Source organism: Lampris incognitus, chromosome 9 (assembly GCF_029633865.1).
Source record: "Lampris incognitus isolate fLamInc1 chromosome 9, fLamInc1.hap2, whole genome shotgun sequence".
Lineage (NCBI taxonomy): Eukaryota > Metazoa > Chordata > Actinopteri > Lampriformes > Lampridae > Lampris > Lampris incognitus.
This window is the reverse complement of record NC_079219.1, coordinates 23,633,655-23,658,979: the sequence shown is the minus strand read 5'-3', so window position 1 is coordinate 23,658,979 and position 25,325 is coordinate 23,633,655. Positions and strand designations below refer to the sequence as shown.

At 47.7% G+C, this 25,325-nt stretch overlaps 1 protein-coding gene across 1 annotated transcript; it reads left to right on the top strand.

The window, feature by feature from the left end:
* The first annotated feature begins 142 nt into the window (after window positions 1-142).
* On the top strand, window positions 143-24,359 carry sqlea (squalene epoxidase a). The gene is made up of 11 exons (XM_056286669.1): window positions 143-525; window positions 806-1,067; window positions 2,227-2,404; window positions 7,761-7,857; window positions 8,313-8,426; window positions 8,926-9,097; window positions 9,638-9,733; window positions 10,051-10,193; window positions 22,433-22,529; window positions 22,748-22,835; window positions 23,036-24,359. Exons 1-11 carry the CDS (start codon window positions 247-249, stop codon window positions 23,226-23,228), a joined length of 1,719 nt encoding a protein of 572 aa, XP_056142644.1. The 5' UTR covers window positions 143-246; the 3' UTR covers window positions 23,229-24,359.
* The last annotated feature ends 966 nt before the right edge of the window (window positions 24,360-25,325 follow it).

Here is a 25,325-nt window from a genome sequence, read left to right as displayed (position 1 = left end):
CAACATCACTTGGCTCATCTCGCCACTCCGTGAATGGTTATTAATTTTGACAAAGGTAAAAAATGTGTTTTGGGCTGACTGGCTTATTTTCTGTGGTTGGCAGAACATAAATATTAAGAAATTGCACTTTAATTCTCAGCCTCTTACCGGATTTGGACTCGTGTATTTTTCCGGAGATATTTTTGTTTTTGATAATTAAGTTTGAGTTTTTTTTTCTTCTGTTTTTTTTCTTCCAAGTGATAGAAAATGTGGACTTTTCTTGGAATAGCAAGCTTTACCTATCTTTACAAGAAATGCGACGCTTTTTTCACTCATGCTCACAAAGAGCTTCTCATGGCAGTGGCAGTGCTTCTTCTTGCCGGAGTCCTATTATCATATATCCGCTTTTTTCACAGAGAGAGGCTCAGATTAGCTCAGGTGTTGAATTTACCACTGGACCTGCTGTCGTCCTTGCCGATCATAAATCATTTTATTCCCCAAACGTCAAAACTAAGCAACCACAGCAAAGGAAACGCATCAAAAACGGTAAGAATCAATTTGTTACAACAAAGAATACCAAACAAAAGCAATAGGAAGGATCTTAAAACGATTTGTCTTTAATGGGGTTTGAATTTTTATAGACATGGTTTTAAGCATTTTGAATTACTGTAGACATGTTTAAATGGATTTTAAATGACTGTATACTTGAAATAAGTAGGAAAGTAAATGTGTTGTAATTGTAGTTTGTAATTTTCAGGTATCCATTTCAGTTATTGACTTTGTGATCTCTTCTGACTATATTATATTCATTTATTTATTTTCCCAGAGCCATGGCAGGAGAAGGAGAGTTAACCTGAAGGACTCCTCGTCCACAGAGAATGGGAATGCATGTGCCTCCTCTGTGGAGCCCGAGCCTGATGTAGTGATCGTTGGGGCCGGTGTTTTGGGCTCAGCTATGGCAGCTGTGCTGGGCCGGGATGGGAGGAAGGTGACGGTGCTGGAGAGGGACCTGCGAGAGCCGGACAGGATAGTGGGGGAGTTACTGCAGCCCGGAGGGTACAGGGCCCTCAGAGATCTGGGGCTGGAGAGTGAGTGTCAGGGGCCTCTAGGATACACACTCTAATCCCAGCACGATTAGCAGCAAACAATGTATAGGTCTTAAAACTGAAATCTGTGATTTTCCTGATTCCCAGCTATTGTTGCTCATGTGTCGTCAGTTCAGTGGTACACAGTTCCCACCCTTGTTAAAATGGCATCCTCGGGCCAAAGCTACTACTACTACTACTACTACTACTTTGGGCTGTTCCCATTAGAGGTCGCCACAGCGGATCATCCTTTTCCATCTCTTCCTGTCCTCTGCATCTTCCTCTGTCACACCAGCCACCTGCATGTCCTCTCTCATCTTTGGTCTTCCTCTGTTCCTGTTTCCTGGCAGCTCCATATTCATCATCCTTCTCCCAATATACCCAGCATCTGTCCTCCACACATGTCCAAACCATCTCAATCTTGTCTCTCTTGCTTTGTCTCCAAACCTTCCGACCTGAGTTAAAGCTAATACAGGCACTCTAATGTATTACGAACTACATCAAAGCTGTATGGGAACATTGTTCTACTGTGCTGCTGATTTTAGAGTTGGTAGATGACCCGTGCAACAGAAGCGTCAACACATGGTCATAACATTTCAGTTCTTTTTCCTGCTTATGCAAGAACATGTTTGCTGCTGCACCAGTGTTTGTCCTACCCGGTCAGTTATTTCAGCAGTGGTGTATGGAGACTCTCCCTCCAACTGTGGTAAAGATACCACTTGGTATTATGTAACCTGACTCCATGCTCCACATGGACAGAATAACTACTTTTTAAAGGACAAAAAATATCCTAGGTTTCAAGCTTTAATCTCTCACAACAATTTCCTAAGAGAAGAAAACTTTTATCCTGAAACAGGTACTTCAACAATGATCAGTTTTATTTTTTTGTTTAGGTTATATAATGACTTTCCAATGGGATTCAATGGCCCACCAGTCTTACAACTCACCCAATATCTAATTAATCTTTCAATTCAACTAAAAAAAGACAAGTTTTTATGTACTATGTTTTATATGTAACTGTGCTTTACTATAATACATTCTTTATAATTTTCTATTCCCCTATGCTTCTAAGAATGAACATACACACAAAAAAAAATCCAGTTTGGATGAATAATGATGAATATTATGATGAGCTGTTATCTGCTGCTTGTGTTTCCCTCAGGTTCAGTGGAGGGTCTGGATGCCCACCAGGTGAAGGGCTATGTGATTCATGACAGAGAGAGCAGCACGGAGGTGGAGATCCCCTACCCGCAGGAGGGTCACAGCATCCAGTGTGGACGGGCTTTCCATCACGGACGTTTCATCATGGGTCTGAGGAGAGCTGCTCTTAATGAGCCCAAGTGAGTCATGGTGCCAAACAAGGGCGGCGTTTGATAAGGCAGCTGCCATTTAACTATTTCCGTTATTTAGAATAAAGGACTGATGGGGACTGATGATGATGATAATAATAATAATAGATTAAATTTATATAACGCTTTTCTAGACTCCCAAAGCGCTTCACATTGAAGGAGGTAACTCACCTCAACCACCACCATTGTGTAGCACCCACCTGGGTGATGTACGGCAGCCATTTTGTGTCAGAACGCTCACCACACATCAGCTTGAGGTGCAGGGAGGAATCATTGAGCCAATTACATGGGGGGTTGATTAGGTGGCCAGATGGAGACAGCCAGGTTGGGAATTTGCCAGGACACCAGGGGTACCCCCTACTCTTTGCGATAAGTACCATAGGATCTTTAATGATCACAGTGAGTTAGGACCTCGGTTTAACGTCTCATCCGAAGGACGGCATCTCATACAGCACAGTGTCCCCTTCACTGCACTGGGGCATTGGGATTTGATATTTGTTGTTTTTATTGGAACCAGAGGGAAGTCTGCCCCCTACTGGCCCACCAACACCACTTCCGGCAGCAACTCTTTTTCCCAGGAGGTCTTCCATCCAAGTACTAGCCAAACCCACTCCTGCTTAGCTTCCGTTATTTGGCAGAGCCAGGGTACATGTTGGTATGGCTGCCGGCAAGCTGTCGATGATGAAATTGCATGATAGAAATAACGACATTTACTTTTGTCTTGAAATATACAGTACCCATACTACTACTACTTTCGACTGCTCCCGTTAGGGGTCGCCACAGTGGATCATCCGTTTCCATTTCTTCCTGTCTTCTGCGTCTTCCTCTGTCACACCAGCCACCTGCATGTCTTCCCTCACCACATCCATAAACCTCCTCTTTGGCCTTCCTCTTCTCCTCTTCCCTGGCAGCTCCATATTCAGCATCCTTCTCCCAATATACTCAGCATCTCTCCTCCACACATGTCCAAGCCAGCTCAATCTTGCCTCTCTTGCTTTGTCTCCAAACTGTCCAACCTGAGCGGTCCCTCTAATATAATCGTTCCTAATCCTGTCCTTCTTCGTTACTCCCAGTGAAAATCTTAGCATCTTCAACTCTGCCACCTCCAGCTCCGCCTCCTGTCTTTTCGTCAGTGCCACTGTCTCCAAACCATATAACATAGCTGGTCTCACAACCATCTTGTAAACTTTCCCTTTAACTCTTGCTGGTACCCTTCTGTTGCAAATCACTCCTGACACACTTCTCCACCCACTCCAACCTGCCTGCACTCTCTTTTTCACCTCTCTACTGCACTCCCCGTTACTTTGGACAGTTGACCCCAAGTATTTAAACTCAAATGCCTTTGTCACCTCCACTCCTTGCATCCTGACCATTCCACTGTCCTCTCTCTCATTCACGCATAGGTATTCCGTCTTGCTCCTACTGACTTTCATTCCTCTTCTCTCCAGTGCATACCTCCACCTCTCCAGGCTCTCCTCAACCTGCACCCTACTCTCACTACAGATCACAATGTCATCCGCGAACATCATCGTCCATGGAGACTCCTGCCTGATCTTGTCCGTCAACCTGTCCATCACCATTGCAAACAAGAAAGGGCTCAGAGCCGATCCTTGATGTAATCCCACCTGTCATTCCAACCGCACACCTCACCACTGTCACACTGCCCTCATACGTATCCTGCACCACTCCTACATACTTCTCTGCAACTCCTGACTTCCTCATACAATACCACACCTCCTCTCTCGGCACTCTGTCATAAGCTTTCTCTAAATCTACAAAGACACAATGCAACTCTTTCTGGCCTTCTCTATACTTCTCAATCAAAATTCTCAAAGCAAACATCGAATCTGTGGTGCTCTATCGTGGCATGAACCCATACTGCTGCTCGCTGATCATCACCTCTCCTCTTAACCTAGCTTCTATTACTCTTTCCCGAATCTTCATGCTGTGGCTGATCAACTTTATACCTCTGTAGTTGTTACAGTTCTGCACATCGCCCTTGTTCTTGAAAATCGGTACCAGTATGCTTCTTCTCCACTCCTCAGGCATCCTCTCACTTTCCAGGATTGTGTTAAACAATCTAGTTAAAAACTCCACTGCCATCTCTCCTAAACATCTCCATGCCTCCACAGGTATGTCATCAGGACCAACTGCCTTTCCACTCTTCATCCTCTTCATAGCTGCCCTCACTTCCTCCTTGCTAATCCGCTGAACTTCCTGATTCACTGTCCCTACATCATCCAACCATCTCTCTCTCTCATTTTCTTCATTCATCAGCCCCTCAAAGTATTCCTTCCACCTTCTTAGCACACTCTCCTCGCTTGTCAGCACATTTCCATCTCTATCCTTGATTGCCCTAACTTGCTGCACATCCTTTGCAGCTTGGTCCCTCTGTCTAGCCAATCGGTACAAGTCCTTTTCTCCTTCCTTAGTGTCTAATCTGTCATACAACTCACCATACGCCTTTTCCTTTGCCTTTGCCACCTCTCTCTTTGCTTTACGCTGCATCTCCTTGTACTCCTGTCTACTTTCTTCATCTCTCTTACTATCCCACTTCTTCTTTGCCAACCTTTTCCTCTGTATAATTTGCTGTACTTCCTCATTCCACCACCAAGTCTCCTTGTCTTCCTTCCTCTGTCCTGATGACACACCAAGTACCATCCTAGCTGTCTCCCTCACTATTTCTGCAGTGGTTTTCCAGCCATCTGGCAACTCTTCACTACCACCCAGTGCCTGTCTTAACTCCTGCCTGAACTCCACACAACAGTCTTCCTTCTTCAACTTCCACCATTTGATCTTCGGCTGTGTCTTCACTTGCTTCCTCTTCTTGGTCTCCAAAGTCATCCTACAGACCACCATCCGATGCTGCCTAGCTATGTTCTCCCCTGTCACCACCTTGCAGTCTCCAATCCCTTTTAGATGGCGCCTTCTACATAAGATATAGTTCACCTGTGTGCACTTTCCTCCACTCTTGTACGTCACCCTGTGTTCCTCCCTCTTCTTGAAATATGTATTCACCACAGCCATTTCCATCCTTTTCGCAAAATCGACCACCATCTGTCCTTCCACATTTCTCTTCTTGACTCCATACCTTCCCATCACCTCCTCATCACCTCTGTTCCCTTCACCAACATGTCCATTGAAGTCCGCTCCAATCACCACTCTCTCCTCCTTGGGTACCCTCTCCACCATGTCGTCCAACTCACTCCAGAATTCTTCTTTTTCATCCATCTCACACCCAACTCGCGGGGCATATGCGCTGATAACATTCAGCAATAAACCGTCAATTTCCAGCTTCATACTCATCACTCTGTCTGACACTCTCTTCACCTCCAGCACGCTCTTGACATACTCTTCCTTCAGAATTACCCCTACCCCATTACTCCTCCCATTCACACCATGGTAGAAGAGTTTGAAGCCCCCTCCGATACTCCTGGCCTTACTCCCCTTCCACCTGGTCTCTTGCACACACAGTATGCCTACCTTTCTTCTTTCCATCATGTCAGCCAGCTCTCTCCCTTTACCAGTCATAGTGCCAACATTCAAAGTTCACACTCTCACCTCCACATGCCTACCCTTCCTCCTCTCTAGCTGCCTCTGGACATGCTTTCCCCCTCTCCTTCTCCTTCGCCCAACAGTAGCATAGTTTCCACCGACACCCTGCTGGTTAACAGTACCGGTGGCGGTCATTGGTAACCTGGGCCTCGACCGATCCGGTATGTAAGTCTTATTTATGATCCGCATATTTGATTTGGCAAAGATTTTACGCTGGATGCCCTTCCTGACGCAACCCTCCCCATTTGTCCGGGCTTGGGACCGGCACTGAGGATGCACTGGCTTGTGCATCCTCAGTGGCTGGGTTAAATATACAGTACCCATACATTGCTTTAAAAAGTGACTCATGTTATATGACTATTGAAGGACATAGTACGAAAAGTTTCTTTTTTTGCCCATATGTGTTTACATATCTGATTTCTAGGCTTTGGTGATTTAATGAAACTGACTTTACTGTCTCCCGCCTGCCGCCCAATGACTGCTGGGATAGGCTCCAGCATTCCCGCGACCCTGAGAGCAGGATAAGCGGTTTACCTTGTTAGCTTATCATATCATATCATATCATATCATATCATATCATATCATATCATATCATATCATGCACGTATTCAACAACTTGTGTAAAAAACAAAAAAACAAAAAAAAATTCACGAATTTCTTTTTACATGTTTTTCATCAAAATCTAATCACCTTAACTTCCTCTGAAATGGCCACGTTTTTATGAGTGTGTCACCAAATCAGATCATGCAGGCGAGCAACATACAAGTAAATAAGTTTTGCATGATTCAATCAAATCACATCCCTCCCTAATATCCTGTTTAAATTCGGGAATATTCACATTACGGAAACAAAGTACGTTTTTGAATGCTGCTTCCCTACAACGAAAAGATTCCTACATAAATGTAAGTATAGCAATCATTACAACCCATATTAACTGATGTACAGCACTAGTTTTTATTTGGTCAGCCTGACCTATAACTGTCCAATGTGAAAACAATTTCAAGTATAGCAGCGCTGACATTACAGCTCAGACGTTGATTTGGTTGTGACGTTCATGAATATCAACACATACAGGCAATCCAAGGCAATACCTTATATGGCACAATGTGGTGAGGCCCGTTAGCTCATGAATATTAATGAGCGAACACAAAAAATTGGTGCAAATAGCTGTTTTGTGGGTTTCTCTCCATAGAGTCCCAGTCTCCAACAGCGTCAGTAGAGGCTGAATGAGACTTATGCACCTTGTTTCTCTTTAAAAGTGCTTCGTTTGTGCCACGTAAAGAGGTCTCATGCAGCTCCTTGCTACTTTGTAGGATGCAGATATTTACAAATCGTGATGTTGGGTTATTTTTCCACATTATCATCCCCAAAATACTGTCCAGCATTTCAAAGTATGCGCAGATCTTCCTGGTGATGCGTTGTTGTCCTTTATTCCTTTGTACTTCCTCTTCAAGTTTGTTAAGTTTCTCCCTCATTTGCACTAATCTCAGGTACAGGTGTCAGTCACCAAGTTGTGCCATTTTTGCTGACAGTTGAACAAAAACTTTTTTTTTAATCGCAAGATGTCCCAGCTAATTGAATTTGGATATTTCCATCGGCCCATATCAATATAAAAATGCCCGCATTTCATGTATACATTTTATATTTACGATAACATGCGTTTTTAACATTTAATGTTATTGGCTTTTTCCTAGTGGGTGGCCGAGGTATTTCCCTTTCAGTACACCGTTTGTGTTTACCTTTTGTATTGTGGCAGATTTTTCTAACTGGTTCATTCCCCTTCCACCCCCAGTGTCACATTTGTAGAAGGCACCGTAACCAGTTTGGTGGAGGAGGATGGCTGTGTGACCGGTGTCCAGTACAAGGATAAAGAAACTGGAGACGTCAAGGTGAGCCGGGAACACTCATCCTTTGGCACTGTTAGACACAGGATCCTCTAAATTGTTTACAATGCACATTTAATTATGTTCAAATACACAGATAACTGATGTTTACACTTTAAAATTTTTCATTTTTCCATCCTCTTTTGAGGAAAATACATGGTAACCGCTGAACTACTGTACCGATGAATGTAGTCTGATAGGGTTGATTTGTCAGGGTGTCGCTGAAAAACCTAATCGTCACCTTCTTTAAATAACGGCCTAAGTCATATTTTTAAGTTTAAAAAAAAACAGAATAAACTGAAACAAATATAGAATATATGATATTTCTTAATCATTTCACACAAAAAGGTTATGACTATTCTGTTTTTTGAAAAACTTGAAAATATGACTTAGGCCATTATTTTAAGAAAGTGACAAAATGTTATGAATCTCATGACTGTTTGTGTCCACCTCCTCTGAAGGAAGTCCATGCAGCGCTGACCGTGGTAGCTGACGGCTGTTTCTCCAAATTCAGAAAGAGCCTTGTGCCTGGGAAGGCTCAGACCTCCTCTCACTTTGTCGGGTGCCTTATGAAGGTACATTTGTATTTGACTCTTAAGATTGAATCGAATTGCTAAAACTAACGATGCTCACCACTCAAAAGTTTTATAAATTTCATTCTTGATGTTGCTATAACTCTCCAAATGGAAATATCGGAAATGCATTTCAAACAAATGAAATGTATGTTGATTACTAGAAAGGCCTCAGTACTTTTGTCCAGATGATGACATAGCGCTTGCCCATCTTTTTCTCTTAGATTTTGAAATGTACTGCAATAATTGCCATTTGAAGATGCAACACGGAATTGATTTAACAAATTGTGTTCATCTTGAAATCTTTTACCTCTTGATAGACAATACATTTTGGACGGGTATCAATCAGGATGTTTACCACGAATTTCTGCTTTACGGCAACATAAATGTGGCACGTGGAAATAAATGTCTTGTATAAATATTTTTATACTGTCCTGTCTACCTATCTCTCAACTACCATCACAATGTGATCCTTTTTCTTGTCTGTGATCTCCAAAACCAGGACTCTCCCCAGTTCAAAGCCAACCATGCTGAGTTGGTTCTGGCCAACCCCAGTCCTGTGCTCATCTACAAGATATCCTCCTCTGACACCCGAGTACTGGTGGATATCAGGGGGGAAATGCCCAGGAACCTCACTGAGTACATGTCTGAAAAAATATATCCACAGTTGCCAGGTAAACGAAAAAAACAACAACAACAAAAAACCTACTTTGAGCACCCCCCCCCCCCCCGTTCTGTTGAATATTACCTTTCTAATCATCACTAAGGAGAGATGGTGTTTGACGGGGTAAAGACTCCATGCAGATTAGAAAAAACATGTCCCCCTTGATGAAAGGCTTACTTTGAAGCCTTTTTTCCCTTCACAACTCACACACGAGGCAATGATACCAGTAACGTGTAAATTAGACGTACAGATTGCCGTTGTTTGTGGGATTAGGTAAGGAAGATTCATCACTCTGTGCAGTCTAGTCAGCCGTCCAGAATATCAAAAGCAACAAAATCAAAGCTCTAGCTTTGCGTGGGAAAGGTCCAAATGAAATGTCACATCCAGTCCCTTTGATAGATCAGTAAATACGTCCAGAAACCAATGCAAAGCCTTTTTCTTGTTTACCTCAGCATGCACCTCCAGATACTTATCTACAGAACTGAGGAACTGAACGTTGACCCGTTGGTGGTTTCTCTCTCTCTCTCTCTCTCTCTCTCTCGCCTGACAGACCACATAAAGGAGCCTTTCATGGTGGCGCTACAAAATGATCGCCTCAGGTCCATGCCTGCCAGCTTTCTTCCCCCCTCCCCAGTCAATAAGCCAGGTAGTGGTCCTATAATGTAGTGTTATTGACTGAAACGTTGGTGTGTCAATATATGTAGGCAACGCTCACATATATATATAGTGGTAAAACATTTCTCATTTCACCTCACACTATTGAGTGGTTGGTGTTCACTATTGAGTGAATGATGATAGGGCCATGATCCCATAAGAATTGACAGTCTCACATGTCACAGATATGCATATTGAATAAGGTTGACACAAAGAGGTAAAGCACAAAAAGTGCTCATAAAAAGAGTTGCATCATATTTCATACTGTGGGATTTGGGTGGATGTAGGCTAACGTGCTGTTATTCGCAGGGGTCCTCCTCCTCGGAGATGCCTACAACATGAGGCACCCCCTGACAGGTGGAGGGATGAGTGTGGCCCTCAATGATGTCCGCATCTGGAGAGGTCTGCTCAGGAAAACACCAGATCTCTACGATGACAGAGCCATGTTGCAGGTAAACAAAGGAACTAGTGTCAGTTAGAGCCAGAGTCGCGTTAGCTGAGTTAGCCGAGGTTGACCACATGTAACACAGCCATCTCACATGTCTGAGCCAAAGTCAATTATTTGTTAATTTGTCTATTCAGATCCCCATTAGCTGCTACCAAGGTAGCAGCTATACTTCCTGGGGTCCACATAAAAACACAAAACATTAACATACCACATGGCACAAGATAAAACAAATAGACAAGAATAAACCAAACCAAACAAAACAAGGTTCCTAGGAAGGTCTACATTATATGATTCAGTGATATTTAAATATACATGACAACAATATGCAAGTCATCATCAAAAAAACAAGATCATATTACCTTTTTAAGAGAATCCATTTTTAACTGCTTTTTAAAATAAGGTTTACTCGTTGCTTTTGTTAAGTAACACTTTAACATATTCCATGGAGTGGTAGCTCTGTACAAAACAGTTCTTTGCATAGCACAAGTTCTAGGTGAGGGAACTACTACATGAGCTTGTGTTATGACATGACTGTGTCTGTCATTAATATATGAAATCTTTGAGTATAAGCATTTTGGCCTATCTAGATTACAAATGTTTCAAAAGAATACTAGGAGATTGCTTAAAAATCTGTCCTCAACTTCTAGCCAGGAAAGAACATCATGCATGCCATCACCACTTGCACTGAATGAACAGTGAAGAGCTAGACATGCAGCTTTGTTCTGCACAAGTTGAAGCTTTTGCAAAGCTTTTTGTTGCACTGGACCAAACAACCGAACAATAGACAAGATGAGACAAAATCAGCGCTTGTATAACCTGTCTAATTAAGTGATCAGTCAGGAAATAAGCACACTTCTTAATGATAGACACTTACCTTCCTATTTTAGCAACAATCTTGTCAATATGACAAGACCAGGTAAGCTGTTTGTCTAGGGTGACACCTAAAAGCTTCGCTTCATGGACCTGTTCCAAAGCTATACCCTTCATTGAGAGAAAGAGAAGCAACTTGCTCTTCGATGCGCAATTCGAAGCAAAGATAATACACTTAGTTTTAGATACATTTAGTACAAGCTTATTATTTTCCACCCAATTAGAAACATTCAAGTTCATTTTGCAGAACTTCATTTAGTTCATCTAGACTATCAGTGGACTTATATAACACATAATCATAACTGCCCTATTCAAAACAAGGGGTATGTTGTGCTTACACCGCCCCGAGCTGCCTCCCCGGCACGTTCAAGCCACTCCCCCAGCTCGGACGTGCCGGAAACATCCGAGCGCTCGGCTCGCGCTCTGAGGAGACGAGCGCTGCACTGCACCAGGTGTTTGCCATCATCCATCAGGCACACCTGTGGCAATCAGGCAGCCTTCTACAAGAAGCCTCCCAGAACGTCTCTGTGCTTCGACGTACTGAACCCTGCGACTCTCCCTCCGCGATTTCCACGGCTCCCCGCGTCTCCCTCGTCCCCAGCGACCTTCACGTTTCTCCCCGGACCTCTCCTGCGATCTCCCCCCTTGTCCCTCTATCTGGACCCCTCCTTTCGGACTCGACTTCCCGGATCTCGGACCTGGACTTTCTCGGACAACCCCTCTTGGATCACGGACTGGACTTTCTCGCCAGGTGCACGCACATTTTTTCAACACCTCCTGGTCATTTACATACCGCACCACACATTGGCTAAAAACACTCACACATAGTTATTCACGCAAACCACGGGACACCACACATAGTTTATTCACACATCCCACTAACAGAACGTCGAAGCCATTATGGACCCAGGCAAACCCAAGGAGCGGACGGTCCCTGTGACGCCCCAGAGCTCCGTCCCCCTAGAGGCAGTAGTAAGAAGTCACAGTTGCCAACTTGCCTCTCTCAGCTCAGAGCTTACTACTGCCTTCACCCGTGTCACCGGAGAGATCGGCGATCTTCAGTCCGGCTCCCAGGCCGCGACGAGCGCGTTAGATGCCCTCACCGCGCAGATCGCTGCACTCTCCACAGCGGTCTCCAGGATGAGCGACCACCCTGCCCTGGCCTCGGTCTCTGCCCCCAGCTCGGCCTCCGGTTTCCCCGTTCCTGGTCCCGACGTTCCCCCTCCGAGTCAACCCCCACTGGACCCCCGGTGCGAGCCTAACCTCCCCTGCCCCAAGGCCTTCGGTGGGGAGTTCGAGCTGTGCAGGGGTTTCCTTGGTCAGTGTGAGCTCCTGTTCAAACACCAGCCAGCTAGGTATAGGACAGGAGAGACCAAGGTAGCCCTTGTCATGTCCCTCCTCACCGGCAAAGCCCTCAGCTGGGCCATAGCGGCGGTAGGCCATACCGAGCAGCTCGCCTCGGACTATGGTGTCTTCCGCCGCGAGTTCAATCTGGTGTTCGACCACCCAGCTGACGGGCAGGACGCTGCCGGCCGCCTCCATTCCATCCAACAGGGAGCCAGGTCGGTGGCAGATTATTCCCTGGAGGTAAGGATACTCGCGGCAGACAGTGGGTGGGATGACACTGCGCTCAAGAGCGCGTACAGGAGGGGGCTGAGCGAGCCCATCAAAGATCTTATCGTTCGGGACCGCCCTGCCTCCTTCAACGAGCTCGTCGCCCTCCAGATGGACGAACGGCTGCGGGAGCGGCGCCAGGAACGCGCCCCGCGCGCTGGCCCCTCCCATAGACCAACCCCCGTCCGTCCTACCGGTGCCTTCCCTGGGTCAGCGTCCCGTGGGCTCTCTCCACCCTCACACTCCCCCTCGCAACCCTGGGTGGCTTCTGGATCCAGGCCGGAGGAGGAGCCCATGCAGTTGGGTCGGTCACGGCTCCCGCTGGAAGTTAGGGAGCAGAGGATGCATGGCCACCTCTGCCTCTACTGCGGGAGGTCGGGCCACTATATCAAGGCCTGCCCGACTCGCCCAAAAAGACCCGGCTCACTAGTGAGGGGTGTCCTAGTGAGCCTGACGACCCTTCCTCAGCCCCAGCCCAAGGAGCACAACCACCTTTTTCCGGTCACTCTCACCTGGGGTAACCGCTCACTGTCTGTTGGTGCACTCCTGGATTCGGGGGCGGACGAGTGTTTGATGGACACCTCGCTGACCCGGCAGGCCGGCATTCCACTCGTCCCCCTAGACACACCCCTCACAGCCCAAGCCCTAGATGGACGTTCACTTGGTAAAATCACACACAGCACTGCTTCCCTCACTCTTTCGGGTAATCACGTGGAAGCTATCCGTTTCTTGGTTTTGCACGCACCCACAGCGCCCCTGGTGTTAGGAAGACCGTGGTTGGAACGGCACGATCCCTACATCTCTTGGTCTACTGGGCGGATTTTGGGTTGGAGCGTTGCGTGTCATGCCAACTGCCTTCGCTCCGCCCACTCCCCGTCCAGCGGCCTCAGACCCGTGCCTCCTCCCACGGATCTCACTGGTGTTCCTTCCATTTATCACGATTTAGCCCCTGTATTTAGTAAAGAGAGTGCACTTTCCCTCCCCCCTCACCGTCCATATGATTGTGCCATAGATCTCTTTCCCGGGGCCGCCCTTCCCACCGGTCGGTTGTATAACCTCTCCGTCCCAGAGAAGGAGGCTATGCGCAATTATATCACAGAGTCCCTGGCCTCAGGAATCATAAGGCCCTCGTCTTCCCCGGTGGCGGCGGGCTTCTTTTTTGTGGCAAAGGAGGGCAGCCTGAGGCCTTGCATAGATTATCGAATGTTAAATAATATCACGGTGAAAAATAAATACCCACTCCCCCTTATGAGTTCCACGTTCGAGCCACTCACTCACGCCACGGTGTTCACGAAGCTGGACCTGCGCAGCGCGTACCACCTGGTGCGCATCCGGGAAGGGGATGAATGGAAGACGGCCTTCAACACCCACCTAGGGCATTTCGAGTACCTCGTTATGCCCTTCGGCCTCACCAACGCCCCGGCCGTCTTCCAGGCATTGGTCAACGACGTGCTCCGGGACATGCTGAACACGTTCGCGGTGGTGTACCTGGATGACATACTCGTGTTCTCCAGGACTGAGGAGGAACACCACCAGCATGTCCGCCTGGTCCTCCAACGGCTGCTGGAGAACAGGCTCTTCGTGAAAGCCGAGAAGTGCGTGTTCCACTCCGCCTCCGTGGAGTTCCTTGGCCACATCGTGGAGAAGGGGCTCGTCCGCACTGACCCCAGGAAGACCCGAGCGGTGGAGGAGTGGGCACGGCCCACCAACGACGCAACTCCAGCGCTTCCTGGGGTTTGCAAACTTCTACCGGCGCTTCATCAGGGGGTTCAGCCGTGTGGCCGCCCCCCTCACTGCACTCACCTCCAACCTCCGCCCCTTCTCCTGGACCTCGGAGGCGGAAGCCGCCTTCTTGGCCCTGAAGAGGCTGTTCACAACGGCTCCGGTGCTCGCCCACCCGGACCCGTGCAGGCAGTTCATCGTGGAGGTGGACGCATCGGACACGGGCATCGGAGCCGTCCTCTCCCAGCGGTCGGAGGAGGACCAGAAGATCCACCCGTGCGCCTTCTCCCGGCGTTTCAGTCCTGCGGAGAAGAATTATGACATCGGCAACAGGGAGTTGCTGGCCGTCCACGCCGCCCTAGAGGAGTGGAGACACTGGCTGGAGGGAGCAGGGCAGCCGTTCATCGTATGGTCCGATCACAAAAACCTGACCTACGTACGGAAGGCTAAGAGGCTCAACCCCAGGCAGGCGCGCTGGGCTCTCTTCTTCAGCCGGTTCGACTTCACCCTCACCTACCGCCCGGGCACCAAGAACGTCAGGGCAGACGCCCTCTCCCGTCTGTTTCCCGAGGGGTCCCCTGATGCCCCAGACACCATCCTTCCCCCGGCCCGGGTGGTGGGTGTAATGAATGAAAGGTCACGTGTTTAACTTGACCTAATCACGGGTGTACGTGCAGTGCGTGTGACGTATACAGGAAGTTAGAAGCGCATGTTAGGAAGGTTGTATGTCGGATGAACGCTAGTAAAAGCTACACAGTTAAGAACCTACGAAGTCGGCTCGTTCTTGAATTATTCTTATGTCAGTAAGACAAGGCGTCTACGGACATTACATGGTGTCAGAATAGTCTGTGTATCGGAACACGAGCGGTCATGCCGAAGTTTAATCCGCCGAGTGAATTCAAGTTTGACTGCCCCGTTGAATGGCCGGAGTGGAGACAACGGTTTTCGCGCTTCAGGCTCGCGACAAAGCTGGATAAAGACGACGGGGAGATTCAAGTGAGTTCGCTGATTTATGCAATGGGAAGCGAGGCTGAAAAGATATTCAGCTCGTTTGACTTCGCGGCGGAGGGTGATAAAGTGGACTATGATATCGTACTGAAAAAGTTCGACGGCTACTTTATTCCCCGCCGTAACATCATACATGAGAGGGCGTGCTTCTATCAACGTAGCCAGCAGCCAGGAGAGACAGCGGAGATGTACATCCGGACATTGTATGAGCTGTCTGAACACTGTGAGTTTGGGGACAAGAGGGATGAACATATCAGAGATCGTCTGGTAGTGGGCATAAAAGATAAGGTGCTCTCCCGTCAGTTCCAGCTCACAGCGGACCTTACTCTGGTGAAAGTCATTGAACAAGTGCGCCAGGCGGAGGCAATAACAAAGCAGCTCAGCCTCCAAGCTAACCAACCAGAGGCCCTGCTGGCTAACGTCAATGTTGTCCGATGGCGGGACGAACGCCAAAACAAAAAGGGCGGACAGCGTCATGGTGGCGGCAGTCCGGCAACCAACAAAGTAGACGAATGCGGGAGGTGCGGCAAGACGCAGCACACCGATGAGCGGAAGTGTCCTGCAACGAACAGTAAGTGCAACAAGTGTCATAAAAAGGGACATTGGGAGCGTGTATGTCACTCTAAAGCGGTGAGAGAAGTCACTGAAGAGGTTAAACAGCTGTACTTTCTGGGAGAAGTTGGCAAAGAGAGCAGTCAGGAAGATTGGACTGTTAGTTTAACAATAAGTGATGTACCAATAACCTTTAAAATTGACACGGGGGCTGACGCTACTGTTATCAACCAAGGGACATTTAAAAAGCTGAAGCCAAACATAAAACTGGGACCTCCTGACACATGCTTCATAAGCCAAGGTGGAAACATCAGCTGCATAGGACAGTTTCAAGCCACAACCAACTACAAGGAGAAACAATACTCCTTTCCAGTGTATGTGATCAAGGGGAGAGGCAGCTGTCTGCTGAGTCGTCCAGAGGCAGTGGAGATGGGTCTAGTGAAGCGGATGAATGAGGTCAGTGGAGTTTTCGGTTCAAGTGGACTGCTGAAAACAGACCCAGTGAAAATAGCTCTGGTGGAGGGTGCCCAGCCATACGCGGTGCATACAGCCAGACGGATACCGCTGCCACTTGTACCACTGGTTAAGAAAGAACTGCAGCGCATGGAAAATGAGGGCATTATTGAAAAAGTGACTCAGCCCACAGAATGGTGCGCCGCTATGGTGCCGGTGCTGAAACCGAACAAGAAAGAGGTTCGCTGCTGCGCTGACCTCAGGAGGCTGAATCGAGCAGTGAAACGTGAGAAATACGTGCTGCCCACTATGGAGGAAATAATGCCAAGGCTCGCAGGGTCAAAGTTCTTCACAACGTTGGATGCAGCAAGTGGGTTTTACCAGATCCCCTTGCATGAAGACAGCAGGGGGCTCACCACTTTCATCACCCCATTTGGGAGGTATGCTTTCTGCCGCCTTCCATTTGGTATAACGAGTGCTCCAGAGATTTTCCAGAGAAAGATGGCGGAAACTCTGACCGGGCTAGAGGGCACAGAGGTGTACATGGATGACATCCTTATACATGGAGAGACTGAGGAAATCCATGACCGGCGCCTAGCAGAGGCGCTGGGGGTCATTGAAACAGCAGGTCTCAAACTGAACCAAGCGAAATGCAAGTTCAAACAGAAACAAGTCCGCTTCCTTGGTCATATCATCAACGAGGCAGGCATCAGACCTGACCCGGACAAAGTGGCCGGAATAGAGAACTTTCCTCAGCCCCAGAACGTGACGGAGCTCAAGAGGTTCCTCGGGATGGTGAACTATTTGGCAAAATACGTCCCAGAGCTGTCCACTGTAGGTCAGCCGCTTTATGGACTGCTTAAAGCAACGACAGAGTGGCTGTGGGGACCTGCACAGAACACAGCATTCCAAGACCTTAAAGCAGCACTCGCCACCGCCCCGGTACTCACCTTTTATGACGTCACTAAGGCTACGGTGGTGTCAGCAGATGCCAGCAGCTACGGGCTGGGAGGCGTTCTGCTCCAGCAGCACGGGGAACACTGGAAGCCCGTGGCCTACTGCTCCCGACGGCTGATTGACGCAGAGACAAGTTACGCACAGATCGAGAAAGAGTGCTTAGCCAGCGTCTGGGCATGTGAAAGGTTCGAGAAATACTTGTTTGGGCTTGACAATTTCAGACTTGTCACCGATCATAAACCACTAGTGCCTCTCATGAACAGCAAAGACTTGGATAATGTGCCCATTAGGTGCCAGAGACTGTTAATGAGGCTGATGCGTTTCAATGCAGTGGCTGAATACGCACCAGGCAAAACTTTAGCTGTGGCTGATGCACTCTCCAGAGGCCCAGAGCAGCGCTACGGAGATGGTGCTTCTCATGATGATGTTGCAGCGCACATTGATGCCATCGTGTGCCAGGTGCCTGCCACACCTCAAAGGATGCAGGAGATAAAACAGAGCACGGATGGGGATCTGCAGCTCCAGACAGTGTTGGGCTTCATCAGACACGGCTGGCCTGAGTATGTCGATAAAGTGCCGGAGACAGTCAGAGACTTTTATCAGGTGAGAGGGGAGTTATCTGAGGTAGATGGTTTAGTCATCAGAGGCAGTCGTATCGTCATTCCCACAGAGATGAGGGAGGTGATCTTAGACAGAATACACGACGGGCACCAGGGGATAGTTAAGTGCAGAGAGAGAGCTAGCCAGTCAGTGTGGTGGCCCAAAATGACAGAGCACATTACAACAAAGATACAGCAATGCCAATTCTGCAGAGAACACAAGAACACACAGAGAAAAGAGCCTTTAATGTCAAGTGAGCTCCCATCCAGACCATGGCAGAAAGTTGGCATAGACCTGTGTGAGTACAAAAAGCAAAACTACTTGATAGTGTCTGACTATTATTCCAGGTTTTTGGAGATCCTAAATCTACCAACAACTACTAGCAGTCAGGTTGTAGCTAGGCTGAAGGCTACATTTGCACGTTTTGGTATCCCTGAAATTGTAGTTAGCGATAATGGGCCACAGTTAGTTTCAGAAGAGATGAGGAGGTTCAGTGAGGATTATGATTTCATCCATGTGACTTCAAGCCCACACTACCCCCAGAGTAATGGACAGGCAGAGAGGGCTGTTCAGATAGCCAAAAGCATATTAAGGCAGGAAGACCCTCTCCTCGCCCTGTTGACATACAGAGCTACACCCTCTTCTTCCACTGGAGCCAGTCCAGCGGAATTGCTCATGGGTAGGAGACTCAGAACCACCTTACCCACATTGCAGCATAACCTGAAACCGGCCTGGCCTAAAGAGGAACTGATCAAAACCGCTGACGCCGCAGCCAAGTCGAGGCAGGCTTTCTACTACAACCGCAGGAACGGCGTGCGGACACTGCGCCCACTGAACTCGGGTGACGCAGTACTCACCAAACTTGATGGACAGAAAACATGGACAATGCCAGCAGTTGTTCACAGTCAGAGCTCCACTCCCAGATCCTACATAGTGGAGACAGCTCAAGGTGAACATTACAGAAGGAACAGGCGCCACCTGTTGGCCACACCTAAAACACTCACCTTTGTCAGCAGGGATCCTGACCATGTCACTCCAGGGGAGAGTGGAAACACGGATGAGTCCCGAGCAGCAGAAATGCCAACTTCCACACCATATGTTACTCGCTCTGGCAGGGTGAGCAAGCCTGCAATCCGGCTGGATTTGTGAGGCGTATTGACTTGTGTACTGTGGGAGATTTTTTATTTTTTTGTGAAAAGGGGGGTGATATACAGGTTAAAATTGTTGGCAGTAAATGTTCAGAGAAATGTTTAGAAAATAATCTTAGAGGGGGAGATGTAATGAATGAAAGGTCACGTGTTTAACTTGACCTAATCACGGGTGTACGTGCAGTGCGTGTGACGTATACAGGAAGTTAGAAGCGCATGTTAGGAAGGTTGTATGTCGGATGAACGCTAGTAAAAGCTACACAGTTAAGAACCTACGAAGTCGGCTCGTTCTTGAATTATTCTTATGTCAGTAAGACAAGGCGTCTACGGACATTACAGTGGGTGTCGTCACCTGGGCCATTGAATCAGTGGTGAGAAGGGCCCAACGCGCCCAACCCGACCCAGGCAATGGACCCCGGAACCGGCTATTTGTGCCTCCCTCTGTCCGGCCCCAGGTGCTGGAGTGGGGCCACTCCAGCCATCTTGCCTGCCACCCCGGTGTCTACCGAACGGCGGCCTTCATCCGCAGGGGTTTCTGGTGGCCCACCATGGAGGCAGACACCAGAGAGTTCGTGGCAGCCTGCACCACCTGCGCCCGCAGCAAGGCTCTCCATCGCCCTCCAGCAGGTCTCCTGCGCCCCCTTCTTGTCCCCGGCCGACCTTGGTCCCACATTGCCTTGGACTTCGTAACTGGCCTCCCCGTGTCCCAAGGCAATGACACCATTGTCGACCGGTTTTCCAAGGCCGTCCATTTTGTTGCCCTCACCAAACTCCCCTCTGCAGCCGAACGTCGTCCGACCTCATGGGATTCCCCTGGACATTGTCTCTGACCGTGGTCCCCAGTTCACTTCGAAGGTATGGCAGGCCTTCTGTAAGGGGATTGGGGCCACGGTCAGCCTCTCCTCCGGGTATCACCCCCAGACCAATGGGCAGGCAGAGCGGGCCAATCAAGCCCTGGAGGCGGCTTTGCGTTGCGTTACCACCAGCAACCCCGCCTCCTGGAGCAAGTACCTGCCCTGGGTGGAGTACTCGCTCAACTCCATGGAGAGTTCGGCTACCGGTTTGTCCCCCTTCGAGTGTTCCCTGGGCTATCAACCCCCTCTGTTCCCCCATCAGGAGTTGGAGGTGGCGGTCCCGTCCACGAGGGCCCATCTCCGCCGATGTCGGCGCGTTTGGAAGACCGCCCGGGCCGCTATGTTGCGAGCTACAGAGCGGGCCCGGCGCAGCGCCAACCGGCGGAGAGTGCCGGCCCCAGCTTATCGACCTGGCCAGAGGGTATGGCTCCTGGCCCGGGACCTGCCCCTCCCTACCCTCAACCGGAAGCTGGCTCCCCGCTACGTCGGTCCCTACACCATCGACCGCATCGTCAACCCTTCGGCGGTGCGTCTCCATCTCCCTACCTCACTCAAGAGCCATCCCGTCTTCCATGTCTCGCGCCTCAAACCGGTAGCCACCAGCCCCCTGTCTCCCCCTGTCCAAGCTCCTCCACCCCCCCAGGGTCCTCGACGGTGGTGACATGGTCTGGGATGTCGACCAGCTGCTCGCCGTACGCCGCCGGGGGCGTGGGTACCAATACCTGGTGGACTGGGTTGGCTATGGGCCCGAGGACCGCAGCTGGGTTCCCCGGTCCTACCTGGCCGACCCTGCACTCCTGGAGGAGTTCTATCGGGCCCACCCCAACGCCATCGGACGGTCGCCCGGTGTCTCCCGTAGGAGGGGGGGTCCTGTTGTGCTTACACCGCCCCGAGCTGCCTCCCCGGCACGTTCAAGCCACTCCCCCAGCTCGGACGTGCCGGAAACATCCGAGCGCTCGGCTCGCGCTCTGAGGAGACGAGCGCTGCACTGCACCAGGTGTTTGCCATCATCCATCAGGCACACCTGTGGCAATCAGGCAGCCTTCTACAAGAAGCCTCCCAGAACGTCTCTGTGCTTCGACGTACTGAACCCTGCGACTCTCCCTCCGCGATTTCCACGGCTCCCCGCGTCTCCCTCGTCCCCAGCGACCTTCACATTTCTCCCCGGACCTCTCCTGCGATCTCCCCCCTTGTCCCTCTATCTGGACCCCTCCTTTCGGACTCGACTTCCCGGATCTCGGACCTGGACTTTCACGGACAACCCCTCTTGGATCACGGACTGGACTTTCTCGCCAGGTGCACGCACATTTTTTCAACACCTCCTGGTCATTTACATACCGCACCACACATTGGCTAAAAACACTCACACATAGTTATTCACGCAAACCACGGGACACCACACATAGTTTATTCACACATCCCACTAACGGAACGCCTTTTTTCACCATACATTTCCCTCCCACAATAAAACCTCCCTTTGTAGCTTTTGAAGTCATCTCGTGTCTGTCTGTCTTGGGTTTCACCACACGGGTCAGGTTCTGGTGCGCGAGCTTAACAGGGTAGGTCATTAGTAAAAACTGAGAAGAAGAGGGGACCAGGACAACTTCCTTGGGGAACCCCACATTCTAAATTTCTTGTAGCTGATAAACTACCATTAAAATAAACACACTGTATTCTGTTCGTTAAGTAACCATTCATCGAGCTGACATTTGCACTGAAGCCATATGCCGAAAGTTTTTCCAGTAATAGTTCATAGTCAATAACATCAAAAGCAGCACAGAAGTCAAGCAAGACAGCACCAACATTTTATCATCGATTTGACTCAACCATTCATCAGTCTTTTGTATTAAGGCAGTAAGGCATTTGTGTCAAGTCTCAAAACACAGTGTAAATTGAATTTTATTTTCTCCTCAAACAAAACATTGAGTGAAAATGACTTACTGTGGTTTTGTCTCTTTAGCCTATGTATGAATGGAGCCATATTCCTTGATCTTACTAGTTGCCTCTTCAAATTTGATCATACAGTAACAAATCATGAACATTTAGCATCGTTTTTACTATGTGTAGGCATACGCAGGTCTCCAAAATGGTAATTTTGTGCCTGATGATATGGGTCTTTTGGAAAGTGCATGACAACATTTTCATACCTTCCATCTAGATGGCCCCGTGGGGGGCTGGTGCATGAGAGAGGGATCAAATCTTGATAAGAGGATTAAAATGGTTCTATGTTTCCTTTTCCTTTGTCTACCAGGCTTTTGTTATTGTAGATTTGACCACTGAATCAAATAAAAAATGGGTGTCATTACTTAGTGAATAGAGTCTGCTGAAAGGCCCATCTGTTTGAATGTGACGGAGCGGTGATTATATTTAGGAACTCACCGCATCATATGTACCTTGTGCACCAGTGGGGAGACTGCAAACCAACGTGTGATATTACACCGAGCTTTTTCCTTTCTTCTCAATAGGCAAAGAAAAAATTCCACTGGGAACGCAAGTCATCACATTCTTTTGTGGTGAATGTGTTAGCCCAAGCCCTGTATGAGCTGTTTGCAGCCACCGACAGTGAGTCTCATCTTATGGTGTCTGTCACTGGAAAGAATAACAAGGATATCAACCTCTGTTTTGCATTTTGCATTACCACCGTTTTAAAACTATCAATTATATTTGAGCGTAAACATTTTTTTTGATTAAGACAACCATAACTAGATTTTTTTCAGATCAAGATATTTTAATTAAGTTGAATAATGTCTATGTGGTCTTTTTTTTAAAAAAAATTTAAGATTCACTTCACGAGCTCCGAAAAGCATGCTTCCAGTACTTCAAACTTGGAGGCGAGTGCATTTCTGGGCCGATTGGACTTCTATCTGTGTAAGCATCACAAGGAAATGTCTTTGAAAATTATACATTATTAAAAAGGTGAACATGACTTAAGGACAAGCGCCTCATTCTCAACTGAAGCCCTTCAAACCCTGCAGCATCATAATGTGCCATATCTAGTTTGAAAGCAGTCACAATGAACCTTTGAACGCTGAACTAATTCATGACCTCAGTTTTTTTTAATTTGCCAGGTTGTCTCCTAAACCCATGACTCTTATTGGACACTTCTTTGCTGTGGCTTTGTATGCTGTTTACTTTAACTTCAAGTCAGAGTCCTGGAGCACCAAACCCCGTGCCTTATTCAAGAGTGGAGCCATCCTGTACCGAGCCTGTACAGTCATGTTTCCCCTCATCTACTCTGAACTCATGTACCTGGTGTACTAAAGTGTGTCTGCTGAAAGACCCACGTCTGCATTTGGGACGCTGTCGCTGCGAATCATCGTTTTGAATACTAAAACTGCATTTGCACCTCTCTCTCTGTGGTCTGCACAGAACTATGCCTGGTTGTAGGAGTTTAGAGATCAACGGCTTCCTTAGCAGCAAAGCAAAACTTGAAGAGAGGTATTCTTTTTTTCCTTGTTCAAGGGGCCATTATTTTCCCAATTCCACTTACCTTCCTTGTCGCGGCCTCTCTGAGTTGAATACAAGTATGCATTACATTCACAGGTGTTCCGAGTATGTTGTACCAAATGCCTTTGTCTTCTCCATCCACTTTAAATTGATCCCAGCCTTAACTTCTGCAATGCAGATGACTGAATTGTTTTCATGCCCTGCCTAAGTTTAATGCCTTATCACCAACTGAACTTCGAGATGGTGTGTGACTGTATATCACATGGCCATAGTGCCATGCATACTGTATAACAGTATATGAACATTTGCCTTGGTCAGCCACAGGTAGTGATTTGCCAGAGCCTGTGCTGTACGATGATAATTGCACTGCTTGAAAACACTGAATCAGGTTGAATACAACACCTGATAAATAAAACTGCCATGTAAACACATTCACCCACAATTCAATTTCAGCAAAACTGTATTGAAGAGCTCAGTTCTACTTCTGTGCATTTCGAGCCACATTTCCCTTTAAAAATGTATTTTAAAAACAGCGAGTTCCCAACATTCCTTCTTCCAGCGTACCCATTTCTTGACTTTTAAAAATCGTCCTTTTTCATATTGTGATAAAGGGACTTTGGTGACAGTTTCTAAGGTTTGACATAACCTGCCGGGTGTCAGGCTAAATGTAACAAGACAGCTGCAATGATAATGGCTCTTACTCGGTGTGCAATCAGTTTATCATGTCCAAATGTGTTTGTTTTTTGTCTTTTGTTTTCATTCACAATAGATCAATCCTAGCCGCTCTGTGGAAAAAAACTAAACTAAGTCAGTAAATGATTCTCAGACATTTCTCCTCTGAGTTGATATGGACCGAAAGTCAGTTCATCACAGGTCTATGCTTCAGTATTGTTCTTCGCATTTCTACCATGTTGTAATTTATCAGCTGGCTAATAAATGACATGTTGACCAAATTTGCATTTCCTTGATGATTACAGCAGACTCCATTGGATCATTACATTTACAACGTAATTTTGTGTTGGTTAGATCATTTTAAAACTGAACCAATTGACAGCAATCTCTCATGTATTGTGAATGACTGGTCTAGTAATTGTGGCGTAAGCCATCGGCAACTTACAAATGTCACCATTAGATGGCGCTCATCGCCTCAGGATATGCCTCAGCGTTCCAAAACAACTTTATCCACCAAAATCAAATTTGATGGGACTTGTAAGTCATTCTGCAGCCTTTCAGCTTTGAACTTCTGAGTAACCTACATGGAAACAACATTAATTGTTCACATTTCCAACAATGACGTCCTGTATTGTGTTTGATGGGGATCGTAGACCAATAAATACAAATACGGGTCTTGGACGTGCTTTTGCTTTCAATTACCAAACTCTGAACCCCCTCAAATGTCTTGCAACTAACAGCCATGTAGATCACATTTTCTGCATTGGATACTTTCCCCGGCAATTAACAACCAATATCATAAACTCGTCTCTTCATTCTCGGTAGCCCACTGATATTGTAAGAAAAGCGTCATTCCAGTGGAAGGCAGGCAGTATTGACAGGTATTCATTTTGTATAAGTGTGTCTGATGCACACTTAGTGAAAGACAAATGAGCCAGCTGTGTGCCAGAGACCTGGGTTGGTAAGGAGATCTGCATACAGGCGGCTTCCTATGGCACTTTGTTAAATATCACCGAGTTAGTTTATCAGCTCCCAAGACAAGTGTACATGCTGGGCACGTAAACTGTTAAGTTGTTAAGTTAATCAATTTAGTTTTATAAAGTTTGCAAGCGCCCGAGAGCGTGACCGACTTAGTAAGCACTTTCAGAGGGGTTTGGATGCAATAAACCCCCAAACAACACTTACTTCTCTGTTGCAACTGTGAAACAATATTTTCAAAAATGATCCAACCCAAGTTTA